A 13,381-nucleotide genomic window follows, 5' to 3' on the forward strand; every position below is an offset into this window, starting at 1 on the left:
TCTCGTAATAAACCAGTCCTACCAGTCCTACAGCTGAGAAAAGCTCTTTCTGTTTTGACAGATGTAGATGGCATAGATGCTAATGTAGCTGTTATCTTGGTTATGTTCACTGTCTTTTCTCCAGTTGCTTCAAAAATTTCAAAACCCTTTTATTATTATTATTATTGTTGTTGTTATTATTATTATTATTATTATTATTATTATTATTATTATTATTATTATTATTATTATTGTAATTGGTTTTATTATTATTATTATCATTTATTATTGTTTATTATTTATTTATTATTATTATTATTATTATTATTATTATTATTATTATTATTATTTTTATTATTATTATTAGGAGGAGGAGGATGTGCTAAGCTACAACCCTAGTTGGAAAAGCATGATGCTATAAGCCTAGGGGCTCCAAGAGGGAAAATAGTTGGAAAAGCAGGATGCCATAAGCCTACTGGCTCCAACGGGGAAAATAGTTGGAAAAGTAGGATGCTATAAACCTAGGGGCTCCAACAGGGAAAATAGCCTAGTGAGGAAATGAAACAGAGAAAAATGAAGTGTTTCAAGAAGAGCAATAACAACAAAATAAATATCTCCTATATAAACTACAAAAAAACTTTAAGAAAACAAGAGGAAGAGAAACAAGACAGAACAGCACGCCCAAGTGTACCCTCAAGCAAGAGAACTCTAACCCAAGATAGTAGAAGACCATGGTACAGAGGTTATGGCATTACCCAAGATTAGAGAACAAAGATTTGATTTTGGAGTGTCCTTCTCCTAGAAGAGCTGTTTACCATAGCTAAAGAGTCTCTTCTACCCTTACAAAGAGGAAAGTGGCCACTGAACAATTACAGTGTAGTAAGAAGAATTGTTTGGTAATCTCAGTGTTATCAGGTGTATGAGGACAGTGGAGAATATGTAAAGAATAGGTCAGCCTATTCGGTGTATGCGTAAGCAAAGGGAAAATGAACCATAACCAGATAGAAGGATCCAATGTAATACTGTCTTGCCAGTCAAAGAACCCCATAACTCCAGCGGTAGTATCTCAACGGGTGGCTGGTGCCCTGGCCAACCTACTACCTACAATGTTTATTCTAATTGCCTTGCATGTTTGCGCCATTTTAGAGATGCACTGTTTCTTTTTCTTAACTGCTCTCTCTTGACTGAGACACTCCTCATTCGGATAAAGCAGACCTTTTGTCACTGTTTTCGTCCTAAAGGCAAATAAGTAGTTTTGCTGCTAATTATTGGAGACATATTTTCCTTTAATTTGCACATAGAATATTTTAAAAGAAGCCTGTATTTATTGGGAAGAAAAATAAAGTCTTGGTAATTTTCCCGGACAATAAAGCAACGAGATCCCGGGATCCTGGGAAACTATCCCAAGTATCCATCCATCAATTCTCCCAGAAGCAATTCCTCTTCTTTCTCAATAGAGATATGTCTCAGAACAGGACCATAGGTTTCAGACTATGCACGACACTGTATTCGCCATGTGTTCACTTGAATTTTCAAACTGGTGTTTGCTGGGCTTATTCGCACAGGATGCGTCTCTTGGTGTATCCTGATGATTGGTTGGTTTTGACCTCCTCCAAGAGGCAGTTGGTACAGAATCAAGATCGTGTGTGTGTCTTTTGTTGGGAGATGGGGGATTTTGATAAATTTGGGAAAGTCAAATCTCACACTCAAGCAGAGGTTGAAGTATTTGGGCATGCTGATAGAGATGGCAGCAGCGAAAGTCCTACCGTCAGGCAATGGCATCGGCCAGCTCAGAGAGATAGTGCAACTGTTCCATTCTAAGACAGTGATTTCAGCTATTTGTTAGCAAAGTCTTCTTGTCTACCTTTCCTTGTTGGATAAGATTATTTTCTTTGGGATTTTCCATCAGAGATTCCTTGAAGGATCACTTTTCAACCTCCAGGGATCCCCCAATTTTCAACCTCCAAGGATCCCTGATCTATGCTGACAGGATGTATGGTCTGATCTTAATTGTTGGCTGGATGAAGAAAACCTCACTATTGGAGTCCCACTCAACACCCTAACTACAGACATGCAACTGTTCTCAAATGCATTCAAGGAGTGGTTGGGGCTCACACCTTGACATCCTGATCAAATCGAGTTTGTGGTCAGCAGAAGAAAAAGTCTGCACATCAAGGTTCTGGAAATGTATATAGCATTTCTAGCACTGCAAGAATTCCAAGAGGGTATGATGAGGCACTTCATAGTTGTGATGAGTGACAACATTACCACAATAACTTATGCCAAGAAGCAATAATGAATGGGTTCCATCCCTATTTGTAAATTGACGAAACTGATGTCATGTCTAGGCAGAGAACCATGTTGTGAAGCTTTCAGCTAGTGTAGAGCTTGGCGTTAAATTGCTGATGTTCATTCTGTTCGAATCAATGGCCAGTCAGTTTTTAACATTCCCAAGATGCAAGCTCTTCGCAAAGCGCGGGATGTCTGCTGGCTTTTGAAAATTATGTAGGCTGAGTCATCTCACATGCATTCAAGTATGGTTAAGTGAGCCATCCAGCATAAGCTGCTGAAATAATGAGACATGTACCATCATAGAAATTTGAAGGTTTTAAAGGTAAGTCATGGATAGCAAAGGCAAGGGACAGTGACAATGCCTTAGAGGTTGACCATATAATATTATTTTTCATCATTATTATTACTTGCTAAGCTACAAACGTAGTTGGAAAAGCAAGATACTGTAAGCCAAGGGGTTCCAATAGAGAAAATAACCCAGTAAGGAAAGGAAATAAGGAAATAACTAAAATACAGTATAAGAGAAGTAATTAATAATTAGAATAAAATATTTCAAGAACAGTAACAACATTGAAATAAATCTTTGATATGTAAACTGTAAAACCTTTAAAAAACAAAAGGAAAAGAAATAACTTGAAATAGTGTGCCGGAGTGTACGTTCAAGCAAGAGAACTCTACCCCAAGACAGTGGAAGACCATGGTACAAAGGCTATAGCACTACCCAAGACTAGAGAACAGTGGTTTGATTTTGGACTTTTTCTCCTAGAAGAGCTGCTTACCATAGCTAAAGTCTCTTCTACCCTTACCAAGAGGAGAGTAGCCACTGAACAATTATAGTGCAGTAGTTAACTTCTTGAGCGAAGAAGAATTGTTTGGTAATCTCACCATTGTCAGGTGTATAAGGACTGAGCAGAATATGTAAAGAATAGGCCAGACTATTCAGTGTATGTGTAGGCAAAGAAAAAATGAGCCATAACCAGAGAGAAGGATCCAATGTAGTACTGTCTGGCCAGTCAAAGTACCCAGTTACTCTTTAGCAGTAGTATCTCAACAGGTGGCCACCTACCACCTATACATATGATCAGTGTCTAAGCCCCTCTCCACCCAAGCTAAGACCATGAGAGCCAGGTAATAATTGCTGATGACTCAGTAGGTAGGCCTATAGGCTTTCCCATAACCCCCATCCATAGTTTACAAGGATGGTGAGGTTGCAAACAGTGCAAGAAACTATCAAGCTTGTGCAGGTTTCAAAACCTGTTCAACAAAATTGCTAGGCAGGGATATTTCCACTATGCTACCACATATAAATTTCAGCAGTACCTTTCACGACAGAGCTACAATGGGCTGTACCACCATCACTGCTGCAGTTTATATGCATGATTGAAAATGGTGCAGACATCAAGTTCTAAATCCAGCATGGAGCATTGAAATCTGACTTTTCTATAATAAATCTCCTGCATTAAATCTGTTTTGCATAATACAAGTAAGAAATGGATGTCCACAGGCATTCCTAGGACCCTGAAACACCTTTAGTTGTCTACATGGGCCTGTGTGTGTTTGACAAGACAAGGAAGAGACAAATCATTGAAATGCTCCATGAAGATGGGCTCAGCATATCATACATCAGGATTCTAGAAATCTCAGCACAGCTAGTTTCCCCATGTTATCATGAAGAAGCTGGCTCTCATATATTTGTATACACCTGTGATGCAATGACTGATGGGGAAAAGTTATCATCATTAAGGTCAATGACAAGGATGTGCTAGTCATAGCAATATCTTTGTTACCATCCTTACAAGAAATAGGTCTTGAGAAATTGTGGATTGCCTTTGGCCAAGGAGCCAAGATTCAATGGATTCCAGTCCATGAGTTAGTTTCTGCAATAGGGTTTAAGAAGGCTAGAAGAATCTCATACTTTCATGCATTCACTTGATGTGACGTCATGTCTGCCCTCCATGGGAAAGGGAAGAATTCTGCATGGCAGACTTGGAACATATTTGATGATGTTTCTGAAATATTCTCTAATCTCAGCCAGCATCCAACATTGATTCATGATCTTGACCTGCAGAGGCTGGTGAGCGTCTTGCTTCATCTTAGCAAGACTAGATCTGTTTGCCTGCAAGCAGAGGCCATACAACTCAATTCCACTAACACAGGCAGCCCTTAGAAAGTATATAAAGTTTGCACCCTATCAGGCTGAGATCATCAGGGGCCAGGCAACCATTTCTAATCCAGATACGAGCAGTCTTGCTAAATGGGGGCGGATGCAGAAAGGAGGAACGTGGCAGGTATGTTGGATGACACTATCCCCTAATACAGTGAGCTGTCGGGAACTGACAAAGTGTTCCTGTAAGAAAGGCTGCAAGGAAGATGCATATGTTTATAGTTAGCACTCCCAAGCACATCACTCTGCTGCTGCGAATGTGATTAGCAGTAGCTGAAGGACCAGTGGCATGTTTTTGAACAGTGGTGCAAATCTTTCGAAATGAAAAATGAACAAGCTGGTAGCCATCTTGAAAAAAATGTAAAATCTTGAAAGGTATATCACTTTTCTTTATAAGTGATAAAATCTTGAAAATTCACTTCATACAGTAGTTGGAGACCATTCATCATCTCTTATGAGCAAAAGTTTTTTTTTGTGAGCACTGCACAGTGTATGTCTGGGTATCATCAATGGCCGTGTGCAGCTGTGTAATAGGGAAAGTGGGACATCTTATTCAATTGGTGTCATAGAAGGGGTACTTTTCCGGTCAGAGATTTTCTAGCGCAGGTCATAGACATCCCTCATCTATCTTCGCTGAGAAGCACCTCTCAGTTGCAGCTGTGAAAGGTTGCTGGTCACCCTTGAGTACGGTCTTTTGTTTGAAAGGCATAGACCTCTGCTCCTTGTGAATACTGTAGATTTGAGCTGTCTTTCTCGTCCTGGGACCTCTAGACCCCAGAGTTGAATATGACCCTTGTTCTCAAGTTTCTTATGATTATCCCTAATGAGCCTTTGAGAAGGCCATCAGGCAGAGATCAAACTCTCAAGACTGTCTTTTTGCTAGCTTTAGTATAGGCAAAAACAGTAGGCAAATTGTATTGACTCTCTTTTGTAATAACCCATACTGAAGGTTGGAAAGATGTCTAATTTAGTTTTGTCCCCAAATTTCGTGGCTAAACACAGACTCCATCAACCAACGACCCCAGTTTCAAGACTATCTTCATTTTCTTGTTATATGAAGTGTTGGGTGATAATTAAATGGAGATGCTCTTATGTCCGGTGATGGTTCTGCAGTGCCAAGAAACAGATGTTAAGGAACGAAGTATCTTTCTGGCTTTGTGAGACGATCAAACGATTATACATCTCAACTGAAGAGTGGGGTCTAATTACCAGCACAGGCGAGAACTCACAAATTCAGAGGTATTTGTCTCACCTTGGCCTAACAAAAGAATCTTGTAGTCAGCCAAGTGATGAAGGCAGGAGTTTGGAAGTGCCAAACAACTTTCACCTCTTTTTATCAAGGGATTACAGTATACCCACAAGTCCTTTGACACTTTTGCTCCTGGCCTTGTGGTGACTGCTCAGATAGATTCGTAGCCAGTCCAGCTTTCACATAGGACAGCAAGAATCTTGTCTAGTGTTTCATTTAAGCCTAGAATGATAGATAAAGTGGTGAGTCTTCTGCTTCCCATTTTCTTCCTCTCCCTTTGTGATGAAGCAGTTGTACCATTTCACTCTGGATCTGACATTTATGGTGGTAAGTACCATTTTTATTAGATTAGATATGTAAATAGCAGTTCTCCCCCATCCTCCCTTAATGATGGGGAAGATGGGGGAATAAATTCCAAAGCCATTGATCATCATGCATCAGGTATTTAAGTTCAAATTGCAATTCCCCTTTGAGAGAAAAAGATTCACTCACTGACCTAATACCACATACAAAACAAGTAATGTATTGGGCATCAGCCTACTGATCCGTATAATGGGCTGATTAGAGGTTTCTGGAATGTTCTGGTATATGCCAGGGAAGATAAAGAACCAACCAGTCCCCCTATTTTAAATGAAGCAAGGTTTGTATACACTGAGGAACAAATAACAAATTTCAAAAGTAATTTGGATTTTTCCTAGCAATACTAGCTTTCCACCTTAACCTCCCCTCTCATTCCTGAGCCAGAAGTTGTAAATGAAGAGCCTTTGACAGAGGGGCCAGGGTTATTCACCCACACTCACCAGCTGTTGTTAACTACCTCGTTGGTGAATTCAACGACCATTCCAGCTCCGCTGAAGACATTCCCTATTTAAAAGGAATCAAGTTTATACAGCTAAGGAAATTTTTATATTATTTTATAATGCTGAATGCAAGTGCTCAAGGAAAATCTGTAATGGTCCCAACTGATTTATATATTTTATAAGATTTTGATTGTATTATATCTCTTTTAGGCTCACAACTCCATTTTTATATCTGATTTATTAAGAATACAATTTACAGAAAATTGACTACTGCTTTTTTAGTTAGTTTTAGATTTAGTGGGGTGTTCAACCACTTTAAATTCTGTCTTTTGGTAATTTCCCAAGATATTATTGTAGAGTGTATTTTATAGATGTTAGAAGTGTGCACCATAATATCATTTGGTTAATTTTATCTGCCCAAATGAAGACACTACCAACTTTGCTATAAAACACTTCTAAAATCTACACAAGCGAATGTAAAGTACCGGATATATGTTTCATTTGATATACAGCAAGTCTGATCCTTTGTTCACTGATTGTTTTTTTAGTCCTGGATATGAAGTAAAATTTAAAGATTGTTCCATTTCAGACGATTTATCAACCAGGGTGAATCTCGGATTGTTTCTAAACCAGTAGCCAGTAGGAAGTCTACTGCAGCCATGAGAAGGATGAAATGAGAAATGCATTCAATGTATAATTTTTATGATATGGGATGGAAGCACTTATCTTGTGTGATTGAAGATATAATAATACTAAACTTTAGGAAGTACTATTTAGTGTAATGAAGTAAACCTTGTTATTTCTTATTCATTGTTATATTGTGAGTATCATGCTATTATTACATAATTAAATGCCTTCTTAAAGTGGAAAACTTATTTGGAAGTGGAGAAGCACCCTCATAGGGTAATCTCAGTCCTTAGGGATATTGATTAAGAAAATATTCAGATACTGGTCTTTAGAAGCAGTCTTGTTGGAGCAATATAAGTTCCTCTGTTTCAAGAGAGAAAGGCCATTTGCTTTTATCGGCTGAGCACCCACAAATCAGCATAAAGACATGAAAATTTTAGACCGACATAAAATGTTTTCTATGCAATGCTTCAAAGGTAAACACTGTGCCCCTCTCATTTTAGAGAGGCTAAAATGTTTTAATAAATCAGAAACATAACAGCTGTGTATCATTGTAGATGGAATTGGTCTATTAGATAAGTAGTTTTTTCTTTGCCTTATCAAGTACAGTACCTGATTTACTTGTATACAGTATCTTTAGTCTTTCCTTGTCTTTTGGGGGTAACAGAAGCAACTAACCAGGAATAGGATCCTGTTAGGTGTCAGGAAATTTATTTTTAGGGCCTTTAAGAATGATTAATGATAGAGGAGTATAAGTTCAATGTTTATCAATGAAACTAGAGCTCTCAACTAAACCACTTAAGAATTTCAGTATAATATTGATGTATTATTAGAAAAGCAAATATGATTTTTAATGCTAGGAAAGAAAACGTTTTATGCTGGTATCATGAGTGAACAAATAGTGTTAAAAACTTTTAATGCAGACTATTCAGTTATCTAGTCAGCATCCCCACTGTTACCTCAAAGCTTGACCTTTTAGTGAATTGTTTTGTAGGCTAATTATAGCCTTTAATACCGCTTAGAATTTTACATTTTTAATCAATGTAATTACTGTATAATGATGAATAGATTGATGTATCTAACAATACACTGAAAGACACAAAGTATTAGGGTTGTGTGTAATTGTTTTCTATGTTGGTTAAAGTTAGCATTGTAATTCAGTGTATTGCCTCCTAATTGGTGAATATGTTTGATCGATATATGTCCAAGAGGGAGAAGGTCAAATCTCTCTAGACCTTTAATGAGTAAACATAAAAAGATATCTATTTGTCTAATCTAAAGACCCAGCAAGAAATAGAATATAAGATATATTTTTATGAGTTTTATGACATGCTCTTGGGGCTGCGCAAGTCTATTTTCAACCTTAATGTGACCCAAGGGGGATTATGTAGGTACTTATTAGGTCTTGTTTTAGCAGAAAGATAGGTAATCCCTAACCTTGGGGAGGTTTTTTATTATTGAGGATTCTGGATCTTCATCACCATAAATATTATTTCATTTCTCCATTATATCTTTTTCATCACTTATTTTATTGCAAAAGTTCCATTGTTTATGTTACTTGCTGTAGTTACTTAATAGAACCTCTTTTTTTTTTCTTGATATTTTGGAAAATCTAGGAATATTATGCATCATCTTTGTAAGATGGCTTTTTTGATAGTATAAAGATTAAACTGATGAACTATTTTCTTTTGTTTAAAGTTGCTGCAGTGTCATCTAAGTTTGACTTTAAGGTGTAATTATGATCATTTTTATGTTGCAGGTTAAAGCATCAATGTGGGAGGGAGGAGTTCGAGGGGCAGGCTTTATATGGTCTCCTAAACTTGTAAACCCAGGACGTGTCTCTCATGAGATGTTCCACATCACTGACTGGTTACCAACTCTTATATCTGCTTCTGGTTAGTGTTTGTCCTAACATCTGAATTAAGTATATGGTGGAAAGTTATGGTAGCATAGATACTAAATGAAGTTTTTTCTTTGTTATTCAAAATAGTTTTTTCCTCAGATCAGAAGACAAAAATGGATCATCTGTTATTAAAGTGTTTGAAAAGAGGACACAACATTATTGTATTGCATACTATACATGTTAATGGGAAAATATATATCAAAAGAGGAAACTTTGAAATAAGATTAAAAAAGGAGTGACCAAACAAATGAAAATGAAGAACCAAAGAATTGAAGAGAAGAATATAAATCACATTTTCTTTGGTTAGTTATTCCTATGAACCTTTACTGATGTTCATATTGCTTTGTCTCTTAAAGTTGACAAGGTCATCATTTCCCCAAAAGCTAAATATCTTCCATTTTCTTCCCTTCAAGAGGCCATGCCTTTTTCCCACCAAGGCGACTTTGTGTGGTTAATGGTAACCCAATTCAATCTCTTCTGTTATATGGTACTTCACAGATGTTTTTTCTTACACTAGTAGGTCCTATTGTTTTCATGAAACTCCCTTGATAATCATATTGTATCTACTTGAACCTATGTTGTTGTCTACAATAAAAATAGCCTCCCTCTCTGTGAACCACCACACCATCTAGTTGTTGATGGCAACTAACTAGTCGGTGATACTACATATTACCCCTTACTTCTCAGTTTCTCATTGACTCATGTCTAAATAAGATTTCTTTATTTTGCCTGCATTTTAAGTCCAATTTCAGTAGTTCATTATAAACTAATGAATCACAATGAAATTCAAATTTTTCCTGGCTTTGCGTATTGTAAACGTATCTGGCTGGTGCCGTTAATTTGTATTCAAGTGCATGTAGGAATGCTGTTCACTCATCATCATCATTATCATCTCCTCTTACGCCTATTGACACAAAGGGCCTTGGTTAGATTTCGCCAGTCATCTCTATCTTGAGCTTTTAATTCAATACTTCTCCATTCATCATCTCCTACTATGCGCTTCATAGTCCTCAGCCTGGATCTTCCAACTCTTCTAGTGCCTTGTGGAGCCCAGCTGAACATCTGGCAAACTAATATCTCTTGGAGAGTGCGAAGAGCATGCCCAAACCATCTCCATCTACCCCTCATCATGATCTCATCCACATATGGCTCTCGAGTAAACTCTCTTATAGTTTCATTTCTAATCCTGTCATGCCATTTAACTCCCAATATCCTTCTGAGGGCTTTTTTCTCAAATCTACGAACTCTATTGAAGTGTTTCATTGTCATACCATGACTCGTGTCCATAGAGTAACACCGATCTCACTAAACTGATACAGTATATAGTCTGATTTTTATATCTAATTTCAGGCAATTTGATATCCAAGTTTTACTTAGCCTAGCCATTGTCTGATTTGCTTTTTTCAATCTTTCACTAAACTCTAATTCTAAAGATCCTGTATTGGAGAACATAGTTCCCAAATACTTAAATGATTCTACCTCATTAATTCTTTATCCTTCGAATGATATTTCATCTTCCATTGCATACTCCGTTCTTATCATCTCCGTCTTTCCTATACTGTATTTATCTTTAGCCAAATGTCTAAATCCTGTGGTGTTCTACTAACAAGGACAACATCATCAACATAGTCTAGGTCTGCTAAATTCCTATCACTAATCCAGTCCAATCTTTCTCCACCATCTCCGACTGTAATATGCATTATAAAATAAATGAGGAGGATAAACAACATAGGTGACAACACATTCTCTTTGAGTAATGTGCTGTTCACTGGCAATTCATTTGATGAGACTCCATTAACATTAACTTTGCACTTACTATGCTCAAGAACAGACTTGATAAAATTCACATATTTAAGAGGAATTCTATAATAATGCAGGACTCTCCATAAAATTGGCTGGTGCACACTATCAAAGGCTTTTTCATAGTCGATAAATGCCATCAAAAGTGGATTTCTGTATTCTCTGTATTACTGTACAACATTGTTTTTGGGCTCAAGCCATGTCATCCTGATGGAATGTTCCTTTAGGCAGCTTTCTAATGGATATTTAGCTACAGTGATACTCCCAGAGAATTGACCATAGGTCTCCAGAATTCTAACTCCTGGCGCAAATATCCTTTAAAATTTTCTTAAGGATATCGCATAATATCAGGGGACGTATTTCTTGATACGACACATGGCAATCTTCACCCCGAATAGAGTTTTCGCTCTGAGGGGGAAGAGTGGCGAAATTGAAGGGGAGCCATCATCAAGGTTACCCAGTGGATCCCCTTCCCGTACTACTACACGGTCCAATATGGCTACCCATTCCTTATTTTGTAGCGAATTGCTCACAGTGTACTCCCACTTGCTCTCAGTGTTTTTTGTCACTAATACGAGGATTTATCATGCATTCTCCAGCATCTTCTGCCTCTTGAAAGTCGAGTATTTAATCTTTCCTGCGTATAATTTTTAGCTCCCTTCTCACAGTTGAATTAGCATAATTGAGATGTGTTTATCGGAGCTTGGCTGGTAACCGGAGGCGCCATTTTGGGCGCTGTCATTCGCCATATATGCCTTATATAGTCAGTAGAACGAAGTTCCCGGTATTTAGCTTTAATGAATTATAGCTATTTAGGCAAAATTATACTAGTGAAGATAAGATCATGCACGTATATTTCCTCTTCCTTAAATGTACCGATCGTATACGTTAGTCTCTCGGTGATATAGCGTAGCCGAGATCTCGACCCGCACTAGGCTAGCCTAGCCTATGCGCTTTAGTATACTTTCGTAAATTATCCCCGTTTACCCTCGTGTATCGTTTTATCAATTCAACAGGAGACAGTATATCTCCTAGAATTATTTATATAATTCGATACTCGTCTCTTTTAGAGATTTAACAGTAAACCCTTCCTTCTCTCTGAGTGTCGCCATTAGGCGACAACCCTATCTTGGTCTTGCCATTGAGTAGTGTACTCCGGCCTGACTAGGCTAGTGTTTCTGTCTTCCCTCTTTACCGGTGAGTATTCTGGCTTTGATCCACGACAGTAACTCGGAGTATTCAGTGTTTATGCCGGCAACTCGGCTGCCGGGGGAGTAGTCACTCCCCTGCCGGCTTACAGTTGCAGACATAGGAGCCTAGCTTCCCTATCCCGCATCCGGAGTGGTAGAAACACTGCCGCCACCTTCTCCCTTGCGGTCTAGAAAGTCTTGTTTCGGCAAGGTCCTGGGCTGAAGAATCGATATTCTTCTGCCGCCCAAGACGGTGCCGATATTGAAACGATGTTTCTGAGTTGTGACCAGAAGTAGCCGGTAATCGTGCCGCCTTCTCCCAACACAATACAAAAGACCCTTTCTCTGCCCCTCTCTGTCCTTTAGCGATAGCCTAGCCATCACAATGTGGCCGGTGTCCTACAATCTCCCTGCTTGCCGAGTGGGTTGTGGTGCCGGCCGGGCTCCTACATGGCGGCTTGAGTGCCACTCTGACCTTCCCCCTACGGACGCAAGGCTCCGGGAAAGGTTGTGCCAGCCATGACGGCTGCCTGTGGGAGACCCTGATGTCTTTGAGTGTTCTTCAGTCCTCTCTTGGACTGCCATTGACATCCCTGGAACTGGCAGAGTAGTCGGCAACAGATCCTGTAGCTGGGTGGAAGCTAGAAGGATTAACCCCCCCCCCCTTCCATTTGAACCCTCATTCTGGAAGAAGGCAGTAGGGACAGTAGCACCTACACCCTTATTTATTGTGCTAGACTATAGTAATAAGGTAGCCCTTCTCTCCATGCTTTCTCTCTCTCTGTCGGCTAGTGCCGCCAGATACTAGCCTAGGCGGCAGCATGCCGGCAGAACTACAGTATAAGCTTATACAGTAGCCAGTATTTTTGCAGTATAGTACATACTGTAGGCAGAAAACTATAGTAAGAGCCGGCCAAGTCTGGTATACCGGCCACTACCCTGTCACATTGAATGCTGTCTGGGATAGTGTGCCGACAGCTGGTGACCCGCTGGCGTCCGGCAAGCCACCGGCAATCCGGTGGGCTGCCGGCCATAAAAATTATCAATATTGTGTCAGTTGAATTGTGCCTTAGGTACTAGCCTTGCCGGCTACGTGCCGGCGGCAACTACGGTATGTGTATATGCAGTAGCCAGTACATCTGTAGTATAGAGCATACTGCAGACAGAAAACTATGGTATAAAAGTATACAGTAGTTAAATTTTCCAACATACTCTGTTTTCCAGGCACAGTCTATTGTTGAGACCTTATAAGATTGGGAAAGGAATTCCCTTTCTATATACTGATAGATGATTAGTTGTTAATGACCCTCATTATTAATCCTTATTCCCTTTCTATATACTGATAGATGATTAGTTGTTAATGACCCTCATTATTAA

The 13,381-nt window shown here is 38.9% G+C and overlaps 1 protein-coding gene across 2 annotated transcripts in view; it reads left to right on the top strand.

Annotated features, from left to right (window-relative positions):
• Positions 1 to 13,381, top strand: part of LOC137643997 (arylsulfatase B-like) — a 636,333-nt gene that overhangs the window by 556,080 nt on the left and 66,872 nt on the right. For both annotated transcript variants that reach the window (XM_068376854.1, XM_068376853.1), the window contains exon 8: positions 8,871 to 9,006. In XM_068376854.1, the coding sequence (XP_068232955.1) occupies positions 8,871 to 9,006 (136 nt within the window). The remainder of the gene's footprint in view (positions 1 to 8,870; positions 9,007 to 13,381) is intronic.

Source organism: Palaemon carinicauda, chromosome 7 (genome assembly GCF_036898095.1).
Source record: "Palaemon carinicauda isolate YSFRI2023 chromosome 7, ASM3689809v2, whole genome shotgun sequence".
Lineage (NCBI taxonomy): Eukaryota > Metazoa > Arthropoda > Malacostraca > Decapoda > Palaemonidae > Palaemon > Palaemon carinicauda.